At 34.4% G+C, this 22110-nt stretch overlaps 2 protein-coding genes across 3 annotated transcripts in view; one reads left to right on the top strand and one right to left on the bottom strand.

The window, feature by feature from the left end:
• The window catches only part of LOC117121359 (ADP-ribose glycohydrolase ARH3-like), a 14917-nt gene extending 7824 nt beyond the window's left edge, over positions 1–7093 (top strand). The window contains exons 2-7 of one of the 2 annotated variants that reach the window (XM_033266528.1): positions 2747–2948; positions 3191–3290; positions 4147–4357; positions 4570–4787; positions 5710–5819; positions 6064–7093. In XM_033266528.1, the coding sequence (XP_033122419.1) occupies positions 2747–2948; positions 3191–3290; positions 4147–4357; positions 4570–4787; positions 5710–5819; positions 6064–6350 (1128 nt within the window). In that variant the 3' untranslated portion in view covers positions 6351–7093. Of the gene's footprint in view, positions 1–2709; positions 2949–3190; positions 3291–4146; positions 4358–4569; positions 4788–5709; positions 5820–6063 lie in introns of both variants that reach the window. The other variant, XM_033266529.1, reaches the window with a different exon arrangement.
• A 938-nt stretch (positions 7094–8031) lies between these two features.
• Positions 8032–19300, bottom strand: LOC117121367 (mitoferrin-2-like). The gene is made up of 4 exons (XM_033266543.1): positions 18929–19300; positions 16602–16821; positions 13564–13620; positions 8032–12858 (listed from the first exon to the last, which is right to left on the bottom strand). Exons 1-4 carry the CDS (start codon positions 19046–19048, stop codon positions 12278–12280), a joined length of 978 nt encoding a protein of 325 aa, XP_033122434.1. The 5' UTR covers positions 19049–19300; the 3' UTR covers positions 8032–12277.
• Between the last annotated feature and the right edge of the window lie 2810 nt (positions 19301–22110).

Below are 22110 nucleotides of genomic sequence, written 5' to 3'. Positions count from 1 at the left end.
TATCAGTGTATGTATCAGATATCAGTTAAATTATATATTCAATAGACATATCACTTTATATCAGTTACATGAAAGATACTGCAAAGCATGTATCAGTAAAAGTGCTATATCATTAAAAATCAGTGCTATAATGTTGATATTAATTGCTACAACCAGCTACATCTGACTAATATCAATATCAATAAGTAGCATAATTATGATGTAATCTGCTATAGCCAATAATAGTGATATATTTCGATATTTGATTGCTTTACTAATGCTAGCTTAAGTTTTTTGAGCTATAGCTAATGAATAGCTATACCCCTGCTTTTATTGATATTATGTTGATATGACCAATATTGCGCCTGTGTGGGCGGCCACGGAGTTCAGCACAGGACAATCAGGCCATTGTAAGACTATCAGGGACATTTTTAGGACGATCGGGCTTATTTTCAAACTGGGCCCTGTCGTTCTGAAAATAGTACCGATCGTTCTCTGGGCCCGATTGTCTTTGGGCCCGGTCGCCGTTAAACACAAATTTGGGTTGGGTTGCTAAATAAATGAGAAAGTCACAAGAATTGTTTTAAATTAAATTTTATATCATGCTAAAATTTTCTGCTATAGTATAGGCCTAGGCCTAGGCCTACCAGTAGTCTAAGTAAGTAAGGGGTGGTGTAGTATAGTACAGAGAACGTATTCTAAGTAAGTATCATTTTGTTTACCAGTTAATGACCCATTTTGAGTTTCTGTTACTTTAACATCCTGAGAAGTGGGTTTCAGCAAATTGACTGGATTTTTTTGGAGTCGTCGGACAAAATGTTTGAGAACTGCCGGTTTATTCCGTCTGCCAACAATAATCAAACTGTAGCAGTATAATTTCGCCTGCCTTACATTCAGATATTATTCCTGGATACAGCTCTTTTTTGAAATAAGCAATTATAGTCAGGTTTTAAGTATGCAATAGAAAATACTGTAGAAGTAAAAAAAAAAATTTAAAAACTTTCATTATTTATGTGTATTTTTTATGGTATCTGATATTTTCCATTCATGGTGTTTTCGTTTAGTTTGGACCCAGAGTCTGAATCCATCCCATCCTTTTGCATTTGTTTCTTTTTGTGTTTGATTTTTTGTGATGTTAAAGTGGAAAATCATAATTTTCGTGGGTCTTAGCTAGAAGTAGGTACTTGTCTCGCTAGGACCCACTGAAGAGGAAAAAAGGAAGTAAATGTTTTTTTGTGAAATGCAATAAATTGAATAAATAAAAGTCGGAGGAGCCATTATTGCCTGAAGCCCGCAGTGCTCTACGGATGACTATAATTGCTTTACATGTCAGTTGGGACGATCACCTTTTATATGGCCCTTTAATCATTTAACTACTTGAAGAGCGGTTGTTATATATTCATAAATCAAACTGCTGGTTGCTTGTTATCTCGTAACAATTCTGCCTATTCTTGTCTAGGACGGTCTAGGCTTCATTCGTGTTAACCAGCACTGTAGAGCAAGATTTGTTAGGTTTGCTGTGTGCGTTTTAGCTTGGCCTAGCAACGTACTGTAGTAAAATCACCACAAATTTGAGCTTTTTGCACATGAGACGCAAAAAATTGGAGGCACTATATCGAGTTAGTGATCAGTTAGGGATAGGAATATTCAGTGCAAATGAAAGTGATGATGTCACCACTGACTTATAATATAAGAGTACTTTTCATTATTTATTGTACTTGTGTAATAAATAATGAATAGAGGTAATGAAGTGTATTTTCATTATTTGTATAATAATGGGTAGAGAGGTAATTAAAGGTATTTTCATTACAGTATTGATTGTATTTATATACATAACTTGCATTGTGTCATATTATGGTACAGTACATTATATTCTGCTTTATTGTGTGTCTATTTGTTGAATAACTGTATTGATTGTTCCATATAAAAAAGCAATAATGGGCAGTGGTATATATTAATAATATACTGTAGTAGTGTTATATTCATATAATGCATATTGCACATTGCCCCTATGCGCTTTACACAGAAATAAGTATAGGCTAACCGAGAAACTACAAATAACAATAAAATAATAATAGATTAATAATAAAATTTAAAAAAAAACAAATAAAATAACAACAATAAGAATAATAATATTTGAAGAATGTTCATTATTTATTGTATTTATTCACATATTAATGGATAGAGGTAATTTCATTGTGTTTTGTATTTGTAAAATAATGGTTAGAGAGGTAAAGCCTATTTTCATTAATTGTATTTATTCGCATAATAATATGGTAATAAAGGGTATTTAAATGATTGATTTTATATTATATATTCGTATAATAAAGAGTAGAGGCAGTGAAAAGTATTTTGAATATTTAATGCATTTTATACAGCATGTGAAAGTTAAGGTACTGTTAATTTAACTTCTGATGCAGTTTTCGTTGAACTTTTAACACATTTGTTTTATTTAATCATTTGGGTAATTACCTTTCATTTGGGTAAATTCATTTTATTTGGGCAATTCTTTGGACTAGGTGTGGGCTTAGACCCTAGCCAAGTCATGCCATCACCACCTCAGTTTTTCACCAACTATAGTAAAAATAAAATCGGTTTCTATTTAAAAAGAATGTACAATGTTAGTTATTTGTATTTAAGGATTTAAAGGTTTAAAAAAAAAAAAAAACGTTAAGGAATTTACATTAAGTGCTTCACCCAAGTTAAAATTAGTTTTTCTCTTTTGTCTAGAAATATACTCTATCAGATCGTGGTAAATTTCTTCAAGCTGAATTTAGTGAGAAGATTTACAATGGCAGCTACAGCTTGCAGCAAGGACCTGCGTTCTCGTTTCCAAGGATGTTTAGCAGCTGCCGTAGCTGGTGACTGCCTCGGCGCTCCATTTGAGGTCAGTGGTGTCAAGAGTGTTGAAGAAGTTGTCAAGTTCGAACAGCAGTTGAGCAGGTACATTGAAAAAGAATTAAAAGCAAGTAAGATCAAATCAAAATTTTTGTTTAACTTACTATTTGATAAAACCAAGTGGTATCATTGAAAACCTCATCAAGAATTTGTCCCATAGTCAGTACTTATTGGTATATTCAAACTTCAGTAAATTACAAAACAGAAAAATTTAATTTTTTAACATTTTCAATTGACATCAATATTTGAAATTTACTTTAAAGAATACGGTAATTATATTATGCAAATTATTTTGTTTAATTTTGATTGACAGAGCATTTGGAATACACAGATGATACTGCCATGGCGAGATCAGTGGCCCAGTCACTGATTGACAACAAAGGCAAATTCAATGCACGAGACATGGCAAAAAGGTAATGAATATTATAAGTTTGTATATGTATAAAGTTGTGAACAATAGAGCAGGTCATTTATCAATAGTAATAATCTTTATTTAAAAATTTTTTACCCTGCATGTGTATTCAAACTTGTGGGTTGGTATATATAGCTTATGCAAATTAATATATATATATATATTTATATATAGCTTATGCAAATTAATATACTGAATAGCTTATAAAACTGTATTGACAAAATTAATAATTATCAAAGCTTACATTCATAATAAAATCAAATTTAATTTCATGTAATTTTTATCCTAGCTAAAATGTATTCATACTAACATATTTCAACTAGCTGACATTACAATCACATCAAATACAAATTAAGGATATAACTATACAGTACTTCAAATTAAGTACTCTTAGCAATTTTGTTTTCTATTGAAGGCATTACTGGTTTAGTTCATTCTACCTCCAAAGTCAGATTTACTGTTCATGACATAAAAAAAACCTAGTAAAAATTGTTGAAATGCTGTTTATTGAACTAATACAGAAGCCTGTATTCACAGTCTATAGCCTCCAGTATTCACAGTCTGTGCATGACTTTTGTATTAGCCTTTTCACACATAGTCTCAGTTATTGTTTAGTTTTCCACCAATCAACAGCAAGTGTTTCCCTGTTTTGGAATTTCTGCAGATTTTATTCTCCTGAAGACAATTGAAGCAACTCAATTGAAACATTTGAGGTATTTTCAGCCAACATCATCAGTTCTTTAAAGAACTATCTACGTGGTGTACCGCAAGCATTAATATATCTTATTCTCCATGCAAACCTTCAAACAACATTTCAGCATTCAGTAGTTGTTAAGGCAGTTCTTCTTCTACTGCAGATTTCATGATGAGTACTTAAAAGAGTCAAACAGAGGGTATGGTGGCAACGTCATTGATATACTTGGACCACTCGGTGACCCTGAATTGACCGATGTTTTTCATCCTGCAACGACGCAGTTTAATGGAAGTGGGTCATATGGAAATGGTGGCGCCATGAGAGTGGCTCCTGTTGGTCTTGCGTTCTATAATAACTTTGAAATGATGAAACAGGCAAGTTACCTTAGGGATCATTCATTGTTCTTTTTTTTTTTCAGGGGGCAGGAAGGAGTCACCCAGTGGCTTACAAGTTTTCTGTCATTTTTTTATTATTATATTATTAAAGCCAATGTTAACAATTTGCTAAGCTGGTAACAGTTGCCCAATATGATATTTCATAGTACTGTACTGTAAAACCTTGTTCATTAAATTGTTTACTTTTACAGGTGGCTGTTGATTCTGCTCGCATTACACATTCCAACTGCCTTGGCTACAATGGCGCCCTCCTACTTAGCTGCGCTGTCTATTCTGCATTACACATTGAAGCTGGAACTGCTGTCAATAGTGACCAATTTATTGAAAAATTAATTGACATCATGAAAGATGTAGAAGCAATAGATCACACCATGCAAGACAGTGGAGACAATCAACCTAAGAAATCAAAGTACAGTGTTTTTATATTAAATATTTCCTCGACATCTTAAGGCCAACTCAGACAGCGTCGGCCGACGCAGCCCTACCAGATTTATCGTCGGGGACAGTCTTAAGCCGTCGTGAGAAATATTAAACATGTTTAATATTCTACTACGCGACTGCCCCCGACGCACACCATCGCGTCTGCGTTCAACTCACACAGACCCGACGCGACAACAAATCGGGTCGGGCTGCGTCGGCCGACGCTGTCTGAGTTGGCCTTTAAACACAATATACATCAAGACTGGGTATTAAAATGGATTGTAGAGCCAAAGTAAATTTTTCATCTAACACAGACCGCCACATACAAACATAAAGATATTTTAAGGGGAACATTTTATGTTTCCAGTGTGTTAGTTAAAACATTGCTTTAATGTCATGTTTAAATTCCAAGGAAACCCACATTCGCACCAACAGGTACATTCCATGTCCTACCTTATGGTCAACTTCAGGAAGTAACTAAGGTTATTCACACAGGTAGTTGATGAGTCAATGATGTGTCATTAACCATCTTCTTGGAATCTATAATTCGAGTTCTAACCTATCTTGCGAGTCAACATAGTCCCCAACAGGACATTAAATATAGTTTGCCCTCCAATTCTAGACCACTTTGGGACATGAAAATGTGGAGTGGTCTCTGGGTTTAGTCTCCACTTATGGGTTAGCTTTGTGTTTTTGCCTTGATTTTTATTTGGTTCTTGGAAAATATGGTTTCGAATTAGAAGGATCTTGAGTTGGGAGGGTGCATTTTCCACCTTATACAGTAATTTATTGACGGCGCATCTATTTTGCAATTTAACCCATACCTTGTAATTTTGTGTAACTTGTATACCCTTATGTAGGCCCCACCCTTATATTATCACCTAACAATCTAATTTTCAATTTACTAATAGGTTAGATGAAAGTGTGGCAGATGACCCTGTATACACTAGAAAACTGATGGCTGCCCAAGAATTCCTCAAGAGAGACAATGTTGATAACAAAGAGGTTGTTGAAGTTCTTGGTAAGCCAGAAGTCAATTGCAAATTAATGATGCCCGAGTAGAAGCAGAAAAAGTTGGGCAGGATTTTGGCATGCTGGAAGGGAGGCTAAAGCCGACAGGAAGCTAATAATGTAAAATGTGATGTTAAACATGCAAAGGAAAATGTTGAGATTAGATAAATTTGGAACTGACCTGTAGAGGGCAGCATTACTTTTGTTTTCATTTTGGATTCAACTTAATTTATATTTGTTCTTTAAAATTTCAGGAAATGGTATAGCTGCTCAAAGGTCTGTAGTAACTGCAGTCTACTGTTTCTTGCGCTCGGTTAAATCAATTGAGACTATACCAACACAAAATGGTCTTGTTCGCACAATTCTATACGCCATCTCAATGAATGGAGATACTGACACAATAGCAACCATGGCTGGTGCTATTGGTGGTGCTTATTATGGACTTGAATCCATGCCTGAAAAATGGAGGGAAGTTTGCGAAGGAGTTGGGGATGCTATAAAACAAGGAGATGAGTTGTTCAAGCTCAATGTTGGGAATTGAAACAATGACATGTATATTTTTGTAACATACCCCGATGTATGTCTTTTTACTAAAAATATAAATTGCGCCATACAAGCTTGCATCTTCAAAATGAAGCTCACATCTTCAAAATGATTCATTATTATTAAGTTTATTTTTTGAATTTGTACAGCAAGCAAAGCGAGGAAGCTTGGACCGAAAATAATAATTATTACTACTACTCTTTATTAGTCCTCATTCATTGGAAATCGGAAATTTGGGCTGGGGACACGTGGCAGCCACATTGCAGTGCCACCCAACTTAACTACAGCACAACTGGCCTAACCCGCCTAACTCTCAATGTGAGGGTTATTCAAGGAGCCAAGTGGTCAGACTCCAATTAAAACTCAACGAACGCTGGCTGGGTTTGACAGGGGTCGTTAGCACAAGAAGCAGGAACAATATTTCTTTGTGAACCGTTGAGCTCAGTGAGCAGCATAGGAACTTGTGCTCGCTATAGACAGACCCTAGACCTTTACTCCTGGGGACTTCTGGGAGATCTGGTTAAATGAACTCTCTTAACAGCTTAGCTCAGTCGGCTAATCTGGTGGTAGCCATTGTGTGTGCGCTGAACCGTCGAGATCCCTAGGTCCCCGGTTAAATTCCCATTGCTGCCTTTCCTTGTGTTTAAAGGGCTGAAATACAAGTTACAAAAGCGCACCGTCTTTCGGATGAGATGTTTAAGCCATTGGTCCTGTGTGCATTAATGTCCCATGTGCACATTAAAGATGTATTGTCCCTTGCTAATGTCAAAGAATCATAAAAAATAAGTTTGAAATAAACTTGCTCATTTTGCAATAACATACAAATTATTAACTTGTGCATAGAAATTATTGAATTTAAAAAATGTGTACCCTGATTAACCAACAAATTTTAATAAAAATAATAAAACATTCCAGTGACTGGAAGTGTTTCTATCATTTTTTGCTGTAAACTGATGGGTAGACATTTTTGAAAAACACTAATTTCTATGTTCAAGTTAATAACTTTTATGTAACTTCAAAATGGGCAAGTTATTAAAAAAAATATTTTTATGATTTTTTTTATATTTAGCATGGGACAATGCATAGAAATTATTGAATTTATTAAAATTGTACCCTGATTGTTAAACCAACAAATTATAATAAAAATAATAAAACATTTCCAGTGACTAGAAGTGTTTCTATAATTTTTTGCTGTAGATTGATGGGTAGAAATTTTTGAATATGTTACTTCAAAATGGGTAAGTTAATATAAAAAATTTCATGATTTTTTTTATATTTAGCATGGGACAATACATCTAAAAAATGCAGTACACTCTTCGAAAAGAGTGGAAATTGTCTCCACCCAACCACCACCAAAAGGACTCCACTGGAAATAAGTGTTCTGCTAGACTTTTGTGGGCTATCCTTGGTGTTTACACTGAATAAATCCAATCCAATATTGATTTTTCTTTGTATGCATTGGTGATTGACACTCACTTCAGTGAGAGAATTGATAAGGGTAAAGTAAAAACATGCAGATATAATAAATTTGCTTGAGATGGGTTAGTTTCTGTGAGATTCTTGCTTGCAGGACCGAAGTCTCCCTCAACTTGCATCATCAGATCTAGAAACTAGATGCCCGGAAGTTGCGCTCCAGACTGTAAAGACTACCAACAACAAACTCAAAAAAAACTTTTAAATTTTTTCAAAATGTATTATACTTTCTCAAAAAAATGTATTGATCAATTGAATAAGATAAAGATATGCAATTAGATTAGGCTGCTATTGCAATAGTACATTTATAATCATGTGTACAAATTAAAAACTATTTTAATTAATGTGGATATTATTTCTTATTTAAATACTTTCAGTACATTTCCTCTACCAATATCTACTCAGTGCTTGAACATAACCTTTTTTATTACCTGGTGGTTAGGGAGTCAATTTGGAAACTTTTTTAAACATAATTAGTAATCACAATAATTATCATAACTATAACATTATTAAAATCTAAATAAATGAAAGAATTATTTAATGTGAAAACAGCCTTTCTGGCTCTGCATATCAAGGTCATAGACAAGGGGAAAAGCAGCCAAGTGTTTATAGAATGCCTCATAAAGGCAGTATAATAGAGGAAGTACAGCTAAAAAAGATCTCAACCAAGTCTAACGGAACTAAAAAGGTGATGCTCACATGGTCACATGATAGTGTAGACAGCTAAGAATCCCACACGATCAATTTCGCTTGGGCAAGGCACTTGAGCTGTGGTTAGGGCTAATAATATTTCAAAGGCTATACAAATAATTTTTCAGTGTACTGCTATTAAAAAAAGATGAAATAGTGAATACAACAACTGTACTTTCATCTGTTTATAACAATCTTCATTTATAAAAGCAGCCTGAATAGGTTCTACAAGTTATACAACAAAAACTATTATATATAATATCCAGGAAAATATATAAGAACCTCATTCATATTTTTGTCAGTCTGCAGGTTCTTAACCACTAGATTCAACAGATGTTCAGGCGAGACTTTTTTTATACTTTGTTTCAAGATCATCAGAGGAAGGAAAAAATCAAAACTAAATTTATTTAGGAAATAGTTTTGCCAAAAATATCCAGACGGAGGTGAATGTAAACAGTTTGGTAATAGGATGGTTAAATGCTTTAAATTAATATAATTAGGAAGAAATATATGTTATTTTTTGGAGATTTCAAGCCATTTCTTCGTGGCGGCGAGTGCTCTAATTGGCAAAAAATAAAAGTCGCTAAACAAGGTATAAAAAGAGTCGCCTTATGGTAGTCTACTTTCCAAAGTAGTCATAATCTACTGCACAACATAATAAGCAATAATAAATTAGCATAATATACTATGCCTAATATGGTCACAAAAATTTACATAAATGAAATAACTGGGATTTGTTTACAACCCTCAAAATTACTCATGTATATTTGGTTTCAAATACACAATCAACAAACAACAAAATCACTTCATCTTAATTTTTGATAGCAATTATAATGGTCAATGATCCTGTATAATAATATTAAATACAGTTATCAATTTAAATGCATTCATTCTTTTAATAAAATCACCAAATTAAAATGTACAGAGATGATGTTTCAAAATTCTACAATACAGTATGTAGAAAAAAACCCCAAAAAAAACCTGCTTAGATAATACATTAAAAAAAAGTTCATAATAGAATACCTGTATAATATAGTACCACACACTTCTACACTATCCTCGTATATAATTTTGTTGTATAAATTTGTACCTTTTGGTTTAACAAACTTGAATCACTGTCTACATCCTACATAAATCCTACAATTTTGTGCGTATTTTTTATTAATATACGAGAGATAACGCCACAAAATGAGACGCATCGTTGGTGAGATATCAATATAATAATCGAAAATGTAATTATTTTCATGAAATTTTGTTCTCAACATTCTTTTCAATACTTATATATTATTGATATTTATGATAGGACAGTAAAATTTGTTAGTCCTGTTTAAATAAAAATACAGAATCAATCATTTAAATGGATCAAGTATGTTATAAACTTTCAACGAGACAGAAAAGGCGTTCAGTTCTTTCTTTGCTGACATTTCATTACGAAAATCCAAAAATAACTGCTAGCCAGTTAAGAATTCTGTAAATTGAAGATTAAGATATTTTTTTATTCTAATTTTCAATTGAAAGTCAATAACATAAAACTAAGCTATTAAATATTTAATTCAAAATGTTAATTAGCTTAGCCCAACCAGTGCATTTATAAGGCTGTTAATATTAATTAAATCTTCAATTCTTTTTTTGTAAAAATGTTTGAAAAATACTCAATTTCAAGAGAAATAGTCAGCCTGTTGAAGAGCAAGTTACTGTACCCAATTGTAAAGTGCATTACTAAGTACTGGAAAAATGCCTGAACTCAAAACAAACTATTTTTAAACTTAATGTGAATTGTAAACAAAGTATGAATAAATTACTAGGCTTTAATTTGATTTATTTCATTTCCAATTGTCTTCTGTTAATTGCACTTTAAATTTAAATGTACATCAACACTGCAAAAATAACACTGATCAATTAGCTTTCAATACAGCTCTGGATAAAATGTTTACAGCTTTTATTAACCAAGAAAATAAAAAGCAGAATATGTTTCTTGTTTTCTGGCAAACAATGTTGTTTTACAAATACCCACTTACTATTATTATACTATTACTGTTACTATTATTTTTAAAACTGGGGTGGCTCCAGGATTTGCCCGACAAGAGCAGAGTGGGCGTGGTCAGGCGTCAATCGTAATATTTTGAGTGGTCCAGGGGCTTCGAAAATTTGGGGGTTTCAAAGGATTATTTAACCTACAAATATGTAGAAAATACATATAATTGTTTTCTCCCTAGACGAATTGTGGTTTTTCTCCCTGACGGGTGGGTGGGTCTGTGTGCACCCCCTATGGTGCCACCCCTGTTTTAAAATGATTGAGCAAGACTACAATAATATATGCTAAACATATAGTTTCATGTTGTTAGTGTCAATTGAAGTGTTTGAAAGGAAGTGATCACTGCATGTGGTCAAGAAAACAATGGATCATAACAGGATACAGGTATTTAACCATACAGTACAGGATTTTGATCAGTCACTGACCAAGATGACTAAACCAATGCTTTTCTAACATTAATGTATGTAGCAATCAATTTGTGTAACCCAAGCGCATTGAAAATTGGGGATAGGGATTAATGGACCTTTCCGCTAAGCCCTGCCGCCCCTTGTTACAACAACTCTGCGATAATACTATGCACTCCATACACTGTACAACACAGAAGGTGCCACGATCAACCCTACCCATGTGAACCTCTATGCTGGGGTACTTGGGTAGTACATATACCAGAACCAGGGTCCCAATAGCGGAATGTATGTAAACACATGCGTGTTGGCCATTCGCGTATTCCTGGCAATGTTCTGATTGGTAAGTTTGATTGACACCCCAGAAAGGTCCATTGCTTTGTAACTTGTTCGCTTGGGCCATATCATTAAAGGAAAGGGTAAACACTTCCAATGAGCTAAATATAAAAAATATCCAGGTGAATCCAAATACCTTTAAAGATTGATGTAGTTAATTTGACAATCAAACAATAATAATTGAATAAAAATATAAAAATGGGGAACGGTGGGTTTTGAAATAGGCAATTTGGTGGGGATACATATATGTAAGGACTAAGGACTTTTCTAGTAAAAGAATATAAAATTTTGGAATGGAAATTACTGTAGAGTAGGTGATCACCAGCCTAATGAAACACTTCAGTTGTTAAGTTTTTAATTCAACCCTAAATCTATGATCCATCAATAGTGTAGTACTGTACTAAGTATACAAGCACAACATTCACAATCTTAGCTAAAATATCACAAATTATTTCATAGTTATGCATCTATTTATTACAAACTCAACAACAATCCCATTCTACTTCTTCACGAGCAGGGGCGGTGCCAGCGGGCCCAAGGAACTTAAGCCACCCATGATGCAATCAACTTGCCTTCTACTTGTCAGACCAATAAACTGGGCAAATTTATTTTTTCTTAAATATAAAAACTTTTGGGCATATTACATGCTAAAATATCTCACAACGGCTTAAAATTTCCCCAGTTTTAGGCGCTAAGGGAAGACCCCTGGTGCCCCCTCCAAGGATTCAAGCCCAATCCTGACAGTATCCAACAGAAAGTTGTCAGACCCCTGTTGGACAGCTTTAGTACCCCCTCCCACACACATTAGTGCAAACTCTGGCACCACCACTGTCAATAATATGATTATATTTTGATATGTTCTACAGAAATGCTTACTCTAGTGATTTTCCCCCTTAAATCTTTCTGTAGTGATGCCACAATCAAATCTCCCTCCGATTCACAACTTGTGGTAAAATGTCTTGATTTGAAATTTAAAGACAAATTACCCTACTGCTTCTCTCCCTTTAATGATAGATTTGTACTTGCCATCACAAGCCCTGTTGAAGCTGCTGTGTTAGTCTCCGTATCCGTGTGTTTAGTGATCATGAATTTAAAGAATTCATAGACTGACCATGAAATCGCCGTAGCCGGCATTTGGAAGATTACTCTGGCACGTAAGCCTTTGAAGAATCCGGAAAGACCTTCATTTACGTAAAGCGTTCTCATCCCATTGATCATACCCGTAATTGCAACATTTGTGCCGTTTCTATTATTCAAAACTAACTTTTCCTGAGTGTTGAGCAAAGTCTTACACACGTCCAGCGGAGTTGTGGCCGCTGCTGCAACTGCTCCAGCACATCCACCCGAGATAACGTGGGTTTTAGGGTTGTATTCCCGCTTGGGATTAAGTGTCTCTTGCCCAATTTCATATGTTACAAAATGTATGACTTGAAATGGGATATTCATTGTCAGTTGTGTAGTGTAACTACGATAGAAAGCGAGGCTGCCCTCGCTCCGCCAAATAGTCCTCATGCAGTCAATTCCACTCTTGTATGGGCTTTGGTGCATCTGCAATCGTTGCTTCACAACTACGTAATTAGTGAATTTGCATATTTGTCGACAAATAATAACAATCATTACAACAATGAGATAGAATCCATGTAGTGTCGCACAAGAACAGATGAGATTCCGTGGATATGTGGAAAAAAAAAAACGCCTTGAATTTCACAAAGAGTTAATGTGTTTCAAAGAATTTAATTAACGAATGAATTATTTACAAAGCCCATGTACAATTGTCTAGATGGAAAGAAAAAAAATGAAAGCCACAAAAAAGAAGTCTTCTATTTAATAATGCATTGAGCTTGTTAATTCAAGCATTTTTTAATTGAATCTTTTTTTTAAATCTTTATTTCAGCAATCAAAAGCCATATAAATTCAAAATACAAAGGAACATTACAAATGCAGAAAACAGAATAGAGCATCACAAGAATTTAAAAATACTGTATACACTTAACAGTACTGATAAACGGGTTTTAACTAAATTGTTTGTACTCTTTTCCAATCTACATATAAAATTATAGCATGTTTTTCTGTAATATTCATAGATTGGGTTACATTATTCAATAATTAGTTTTTCTTTTTTTAGAATAATTCCAAATACAAAGCTGAAAGCCACTGTAAATATAGGCTACAATAACAGGAGGTGTAGAAACGTGTGATTAATAATAGCACCATTCACAATAATGTAAATAACATCCAAAAAAAAATTCTGCACGTTTTCTTTTTTATCTTACCATCCACTGGATTCATTGCTGCATCATGCAACAAGGTCGCAATGCTCCCGGCAACAGCTGAAACAAACAAAAACAATCAGCAGACTACATTGATCGCCATAACGACAATCTGACATTTTAGTATCCCAGTTACTAGGTAATTTCTGAGTAGCTGGGTTACAGTAACAATTATACATTTTTATCAATTTTTCTTAATAATAATTTGGTGTTTAAAAGATGCTTTTCCAAGAATTTAAAGTATCGTACAAGTAAGTTGAAATGCAAAATAAAACATTGCCAATACTCTTGCGCCACCAATGCTGCTGCCGCTCTTGCTACTTATAAGATAAAAACATCTGCATGCTTTAAATTTTTAAAACGATGCATAATTATTAGGATACAATTACAAATGTATGTTTAAAATAAGTTTCATGAATAACTATAGAAGGTTTGTTTGGCTTTAATAAACAACAATAAACCAAAAATACGCAAAACAATTTGGTTTATGAATGGAGGTATAAAATTACATCTGTTGTGATATAAAGTTTAAAAAGATGTTATTCTGTAAATGTATAAAAAAATATCACTAAGCAAGGAAATCATACCTGGAGGAATATTGATGATTTGTAATAAAATAATAAGATGATTCATAAACTAATTCTTCTTACAAGGCTTAGGTCCGGGAGAAGATTTTTAGTTGCAAGAAAAAAATCCTTGTAACTGGATTTGAACCCAGGACCCAGGGATTGGAAGGCAAGTATCTTAACCACCAAGCTAAGTAAGCTATATCTTAACTACAAATCACAAAAGTGTTTAAGAGGTATTAACATACATTCAATTTTGGTTAACTATTTTGTTAAATAAATTAACACTTCATTATTTTGTTTGGTTTTTCCCCCCAAATCTATTATCTCCAAAAATATACAATAAGCTACTTATGACTCAGATATTTTAAGAACCTTTAGGAATAGCATATGTCCTTAGAGGAGTATCCAGAATAAAGAATAGCTTTCTATCTACTCAAGAGTGATCTTGTTTGGTGAATTTACTTACGTGAAATTACCATCCAAACTTTCATCTTTGGACTTGATGAATACAAAAAAAAAACGATCACATTAATCTTTCCATGACAGTTACATAACCTCTGAATATTTTATTAAGAGACATTGTAAATACTGTACTTGATGTTATCAGTAAAAAGCAAACAGCAGCACAACAACAGTATTTGTTGGTGACAAAGTAAAGTTAACAATAAATACTAATAAAAAAGGAAATACTGTACAGTACTGTGATAATGTATACAACAGATTTTCGTAAGATAAAAAAAGCATATTTGATGAAAAACTGAGGTACAGATTTCTAAATATTTCAAAACTGTGGAAAAGGTAGAAAAATGGGTGGTTACACCCCTTTCTGCCCCTCCCTCCTCCCTCAATTTTTAAATATTCAAAAACCTGTATCTCATTAACCGCTCCCAAGTTTTTGTCAAATATGTTTTTTGTGCTTTAGAAAAATCAGTTGTACAACATACAGTTATTAGGATATATATATATATATATATATACATATATTACGATATATATATATATATATATATATATATATATACTGTATATATGAAATTGCTTATGTTATAGTTATGTTTAATTAATGGTCAAATAAATGTAAATTGAACTTGATATCAATTTTTGTTTTCCTCCAGAGCCTGGTTTTAATATACTGTACCAAGATTCCATTTCAAACCACCAAGTTCCCTTCACTGCTTCTCCATGTAAAAAACCCCCCACCACGAATATTGTAAAAAATATTAAATATTAAACATTAAATTACAAATATAATGTTCTGGATTCCAACCAATATAATTTCATTTTGATTTTTCATTAATTATATATATCTTTAAGTGTCAGTCGATAACTATTGGATAAATGCCAAGTCATGCAAATGCATGACACAGCAATTCTCTAGTGCAGAAAAAACAAGGTCACAGTTGTCATCAAATACTCTGCATTCAATATGGGATGACAGGACCAATCACATGACCAATGATAAGATAATAGGACTGTTGTCTAGGGCACAAAGTGTTGATTTAACTATAATGAGGATATGATGTACACTTGAACAATAGATAATTTACATACTGAAAAATATCAACTTCAAGCTTTGGAAGAATTGTATGTCACTTTTTGGACAAGTTAGACTAATCTTGGTGCAACAGTACTATACTGATCTTCTTGCAGGGACGAATCCAGTGAAAAATCTCGGTAGGGGCCATGCATGCGACATGTGAAATGCTTCAATATAGACACTGCTACATGGAATTTAAATATAAAATTAGCTTGTTTTGGAGTAACATGCTTCTATCTTTCTCCTTTCTTTGGGCCCTACTGCCCCCACCCCTGGAGCCACCCTGCCTTGTGCTATATATTAAATTCCTTATGTTAGGGGCCTGTTTCTACTGGAAAGAAATAATCAATTAAAAATCGATTTTTCGAAAAATCGCTTTTATTCTCGCAGTAGAAACGGGACCCTTTTGAAAAAAGTGATTAAAAAAAATCGATCAAAAACATGCAACGGATAGCGTGTTTGAATGGCAAATAACCGATTTTGGCTGTGCACCTTTTAGCTGCAACACAAAAAAAGCGATTATCAGGTGAAATGTGACCTCCAGTTCAATCACTGCAAAGACTAGATCGTATTACGAATTCGTTTTGTAACTATTTTGTGGGGGGGATATTGGGCCTAGGTCTCTCCGCTCTTTTGGGTCTACCGTTGTCCTCGTTCATTGTGCCGATGAACACAGCCGAAAACCTTTGCCTTGTTGCCCCACACCATATCTTACTCCTCGTCATCATGACAGGAATGAGAAAGATACTATCCTATACAGTTAGGAAACAACGTGTTGTATAAACAAAAGGGTGACGTAATTTCCGTCACGAAAACCGATTTTCGAAAAATTAAAAATGCAGTTGCAACACGAGCAGACTGTCTGGTACTCATTAAAAAAAAATCAATTATTTTGCGTTTATCAGTAGAAACACACCCTAAGATACTCTACCTACCATTAACCAATGGATTTTGACCTGGTTTCCCAGAGCTCAGTGTCTTCTTTAAATGTTCGTAACAGGAGAAGTAGAGGGCGTGAGAAGGTCCAGCTCCAAGAGCTACAATATTCAGACCCCGCACGACCCGGAACAATCCCTCATTTTGAATGATAGTGCTGAGCGTTCCAAACACGCTGCGGTACATCGTCTGAGATGTACGGACACTCTGCATCCGTGTCTGAAAATAAAACAACAAAGAACCAGATATAGGTTATGTACTCTTCCATGTGTTAATTGTGTAAACAATCAGGTAGTAATGTATTTGAAACTGGTAGTATATAAACCGGTAATAGCATAAGCATTATTGCCTTATGATGACGTGTGACACACTGAAACATGCTGTTAATTTAGTTTCATATATTTTATTAGATGTATTACTGCGTTTGTACTACTAATGTATATTGCTAAAGACTCATGTAGAAATGATAATACGGACTACAACACTGAATGTTATTGCAAATAGCTTATACTGTAATGTAATACTTAAGCAGCTGACCCCTTGCTTAACAATGCATTAGAATATAAAACGTTTTCATTGTTGTTATTGTTATCTACCATTTTTCTCTGTGTTTTCTTTTTTTTTTCGAGCACACCTTCTTCTTTTGTGCACAAACTTGCACAAATTTGCCTTTAAGCTTGGAGTTGGATCAAATAAAACCAATCAAACATTGAGTCAAAATTACCTTCCTGCAGGTTGTTTCAAACTTAGATAAAATGTTTAATAATTATTATTAATTAATATATTTATAGGGAATGTGAATGATCAAATGAACTTAATTGCAGTACCCTCTAAAATATCTAGAGCAGATTATATAACTTGGACACAGATAATCTACAATGTTGTTAACCATCATTTACTGTTGATATACTATAAACCACCCACCAGCACTACCAATTCACTTCAATTTAATAATTCCATTATCAGTTTTCATCAGATTACTGTCTATAAAGGCTACAATTCAATACTAAAATACTGCGAATTTGCATAGACCTGCTGTTAGCACAAGGGCAAAATGTGGTGTAGACAATCACAGAAAAGACAGTGAATAAGGAATTAATTTAATTGGTGCTAAAACTAAGAAATAGATCAGTGTTTCCATATACTAAGGCCTAGTAGTGTTTACTGTATTGCCTGTTTTTTTTTTTACAGAGCATGAAGACTTATTGGACATTCTTATTTGAAATTTATGAAATAGTGTAAATATACAAAAGATACCAAGTTATGTGCAAAGTTATTGACAACCACATTACAAACCACATCACAAACATCCTGATTCTTTGAATACTGTTAGTGTTCGGCCAAGGTTTACTACTTATTCAAAAAGATTTGAAGAAAATGCAGACACTGTGGTCATTACTATGGCATGACTGGATGCCTACTAACAGTGAACAGTGAGTGGAGGAGGTTTAAATCTATAGTAATCATACACTACAATCACATTGGGCAAACTAAAAATTATAATATGCGCTCTAACTGAGTACTGTTGTATTTGTTATATTATTTTACTTTATTCTTCTACTGTTACTTACTTGGCCTACAGTAAGTATATACTTAGTGATTTATTAACTAAAAGCAGACCATACATAGAAGTGCCACCATGGCATAAGAGAATAAGGGGAGGTTGAGAAAAATTTTTAAATGTTGCAATATTATGGGGCAGTTTTTCGCTCGAAATGCCTCATTTGTAATAATCAATATCAAGACCCTGAACGTGCATTGATTGAGCCATCAATATGGCACGTCCATACCACACTATCGTAGCTCCACAAAATCTTGCTGCTGTGGGTGCACTGCTACCACCTCTGTGCTCTCTGCAACAAATTTGATTGGCTTGAACTTTGCAGACCTGGTACCTTAATTAACCAGGATTATTTTACTAGGCTAGTTGGAGGATCTTCTTTACCTAGACCTATACGTTGAAAAGACCAGTCTTAAATAAATGACTGTCAGTTTTTTTTCGATTGACCTTTTTTGGGTCGTATGCTTATGCCCTAATGACAGTAAGAGGAGCTAGGCCGGGTTGCTCGTCCAGGCTCAAAATCCTCCGCACACCTCACCGTACGAAAAGTGCATATCATCCCGCTGTATCTTGATAGAGTGTGTACTGTGTCGTGTGCCACGTGAGTTCCTTACTCAGTTAGGAAGTCAAAGCCGAGTAACCACTTTTAGGATTGCATTCATTCAGTACGCGAAATTGATCAATACTTTACCCTGACAGAAACACAGTAATCCATAGATACTCGCACAATAAACATGTAAGTAATTCGATGTTTCAGAAACTCACTTTTACACAATCAATAGGGTACATTATGCAATGCTCTCCAATACCCGCCATGGCTCCAGCAAGCAAGTGTGTGCTAAACTTCGAAGTAGGAATCGCTTCATAATCGTCGCAATTGTCCATGATCTGAGTTCCATATCATTTAGGTCAGATCATTACGACGTTATGAAACTGCCACAACAACTAAATGTCCACAAAATTACTTCTTATATAATATGAATGATTACGAAAGGTAAGCGTAGCAAGCTGGTAGTACTAGTCGTATTGCAATCTACAACGTGAAATCGCCCATCCCTCACTAGCCTAAACTGCGACGACCAGCAAGTACTCGATCATCAAGGCTGCTAGGCGTGTAGACACTGCTCTTGAACATACAGCACGCGAAATGCTTTAGCGCCCTCTCGTGGGATGGCGGGACAACATTGAATAGATTGAATTTAAAACAAAAACAAAAAACAAAAAACAACATAAAACTAACATTTTGAATTGGTGATTAATAAAAGAGCAACTTAAGTATAAAGTCACATATAACTCACACTTAATTATATACAAACGTATTCACTACAAAACTTTATTTCATTTCGACGAATCAATATTGAGTCATCAAAAAAACAAAAAAAAAAAACAAAAACAAAAACAAAAAACAAAAAAACAATTAATTCAAGAAAAAGTACTTTCGGGACGTAGACGGTTTATCAAAAAATTGAACCAAATCAACTATCAAGTGATTCTCCAATAAAAAGCCAACACTTACGAGAAATAGTATAGCCTATAGCTTAAACAAATTTTTATGTACCGTACGGTACCGTTTCGAGTCAGCGTTTTGAAATTTGCAGCCAGAAATGTCAGGAAATGTCTACTATAGGAAATGTTTGTTTTAAGCGTTCGTTAATTGGTGAGAAAATAATTTAATTTTTTCGTTCTCATTTTCAGTTTATAAATGCTGGATGCATTCTTCCTAACGTATCCCGCTGATACGAAAGTTATGCAATAAAAATAAATAATCATTTTCAGTTAAATTAAGCTGTTGTTAGGCCCTATATTATTATTTTATGAAACCTTCCCTAATTTTGCTATCAATTCAATGATTTTAGGGTTTTTTTTTTTTTAAATATTTCCTCAGGCCCTATATCATTGTTAACTTTATTTCCTTTAGCAGCTCTATCCATAGGCCTATATACTTTTCAATGTATCCATTTTCATTTTTATATTAACAAATAACCAAGGATCTTTTCCAGGGCCGGCAAAGTCTGCCGAGTGATTGGGGCATTTTTATTATCATCATCACAATATCGTCAGTCAGTGGCGCCGAGTAGCTGGAGTAGCCGGGGGGGGGGGGCGCCTACCCGGCAGGGGCCCGGGAAAACTAGGCCAAAATAAAATAAAATAAATAAATACAAATTATTAAACGTATACATTCATCCAGTGTTATTTATGCATGTGTTTTCCTCAAGAGAATTGTAAATAAAGTGACCGTTTATCGATGAAAGCTGGTAGTCGCTTCTAATTCTTTTTCATTAATATTTTCATGACTTTCACTACTCTAGAGTTTATGTTTACAAGGTAGGCCTCAGTCAAATAGTAAATTCTTTACGATATTAATAATTATAAAAGGCTTGGACCCTGACATCGTTAATATACATACAAGTTAGAAAATACGAATAGACCTGATAGAGATTCTCTTTCAAATAAATACTGAATTTATATATTATACCAGTGGCGGATTTTTGGGGAGGCCCTGCCCCACCCCTTAAATCTTTCAAAATTCAACAAAAATTTAGAGAAAAAGAAAATTCTACTCAAATATAAGTCTAAGAGTGCCATTTCCGGCCGTCCAGAAGTGCCGGCCATAATCATAAATTTTCTTACCGGTACCTTAGTCCAGGGTGGTGGTAGATAGACCGTGCATCCATCAACAGTCCTTCTCTGGACCCCTCTATTTCAAATTCCTGGATCCGCCACTGTTACATTGATGTTATGAATCTCTTTCGCACGTTTGAATCAAAGGAAGGATAGCTTTTACTTTTCATGTTTCTATACATTATTTTTCATTACTTGGTGAACCCACTCTATAATCCATTAAATTAGTCCTCTAATCCTTTAAAAGACCGTAGCTTCAGGGGGTGGGGGGGAGGGAGCCCACCAGGGATCTGCCCTCGATCCCGCTGGGACCCATAGGCGGCCCCAGACCCCAAACAATTGGGCCCGGGCAGCGAAGATGCCCTGGAGCCCGCGGCCGCTCTCGGCGGCCCTGTCTCCAATCTACGTTTTGTTGAAACTTGAAAAAGTTGCGCGAGTATGGTACGGTAGTCCATAAATATTTATTGATTTTAATTGGCTCGTTTTGTTTGGTATTTATTATAATATGTTTATTAGTGATATCTTAGTTAAAATTAAGTACCGGTATGCTTTCTTGGTCAAATCATGATACATATACTTAAAATTCGAATGTGTAAAATACGTCATAGAACGCTAACGCCAGACCTCCAAGGGGCCCTTCTCGGCCCCGGGGCGCCCAGCGTCTCGGGTCCCTGAAGGGTCCCTTCGTTACGCCACTTGATTATTCTTATTACTAATTATTCATTTATTATTGTGGGATATAGCCCCCCCCCCACCCCCAGGCCTATTACAGTTTTATTGAATTGAATTATCCTTATCATCATCTTTATCTTTACTATATTTATCATTATCGTCATAATTATTATCATTATTATTATAATTTTATCATCATTTTTATTAGTTGGTTATTATTATTCCTATTATAAAAACGATCGAGGCTTATTTGTTTCTTCATGATTTTGTGAAACCTCCCCCAAGTTCAATGATTTTAGGGGTTTTTCTTAATATTTCCCTAGGCTCTATGTCATTGTTAACTTTATTTCCTTTACCTTTGAAAATAATTTTCAATAGAACCGGCATGCACTTTATTTCCTTCTCGATCAGGTCCTTTGAATTCCCTTATTTTTTTTTTTTTATTTTTTTTTTGTTCTATTAGGACTACGTGTTCATGTGTGTATGTCAAAATATTAGGCTACTTCTGTAAAGAATTTGCTGTAAAATGTATTTCTATGATGACTATATAGTCTACATTATTGTATACAGGAGAATAACATGATTATATTTCGGATTCAGTGATCTGTAATAAATTTATCTGCACGCCCTCTAGCAGTGTCTCATTATTGTTT

The sequence above is a fragment of the Anneissia japonica genome, unplaced genomic scaffold, assembly GCF_011630105.1.
Source record: "Anneissia japonica isolate Jap-2015-1 unplaced genomic scaffold, ASM1163010v1 scaffold21_len1647178_cov195, whole genome shotgun sequence".
Lineage (NCBI taxonomy): Eukaryota > Metazoa > Echinodermata > Crinoidea > Comatulida > Comatulidae > Anneissia > Anneissia japonica.
This window is presented reverse-complemented; position numbering and strand designations above follow the sequence as displayed.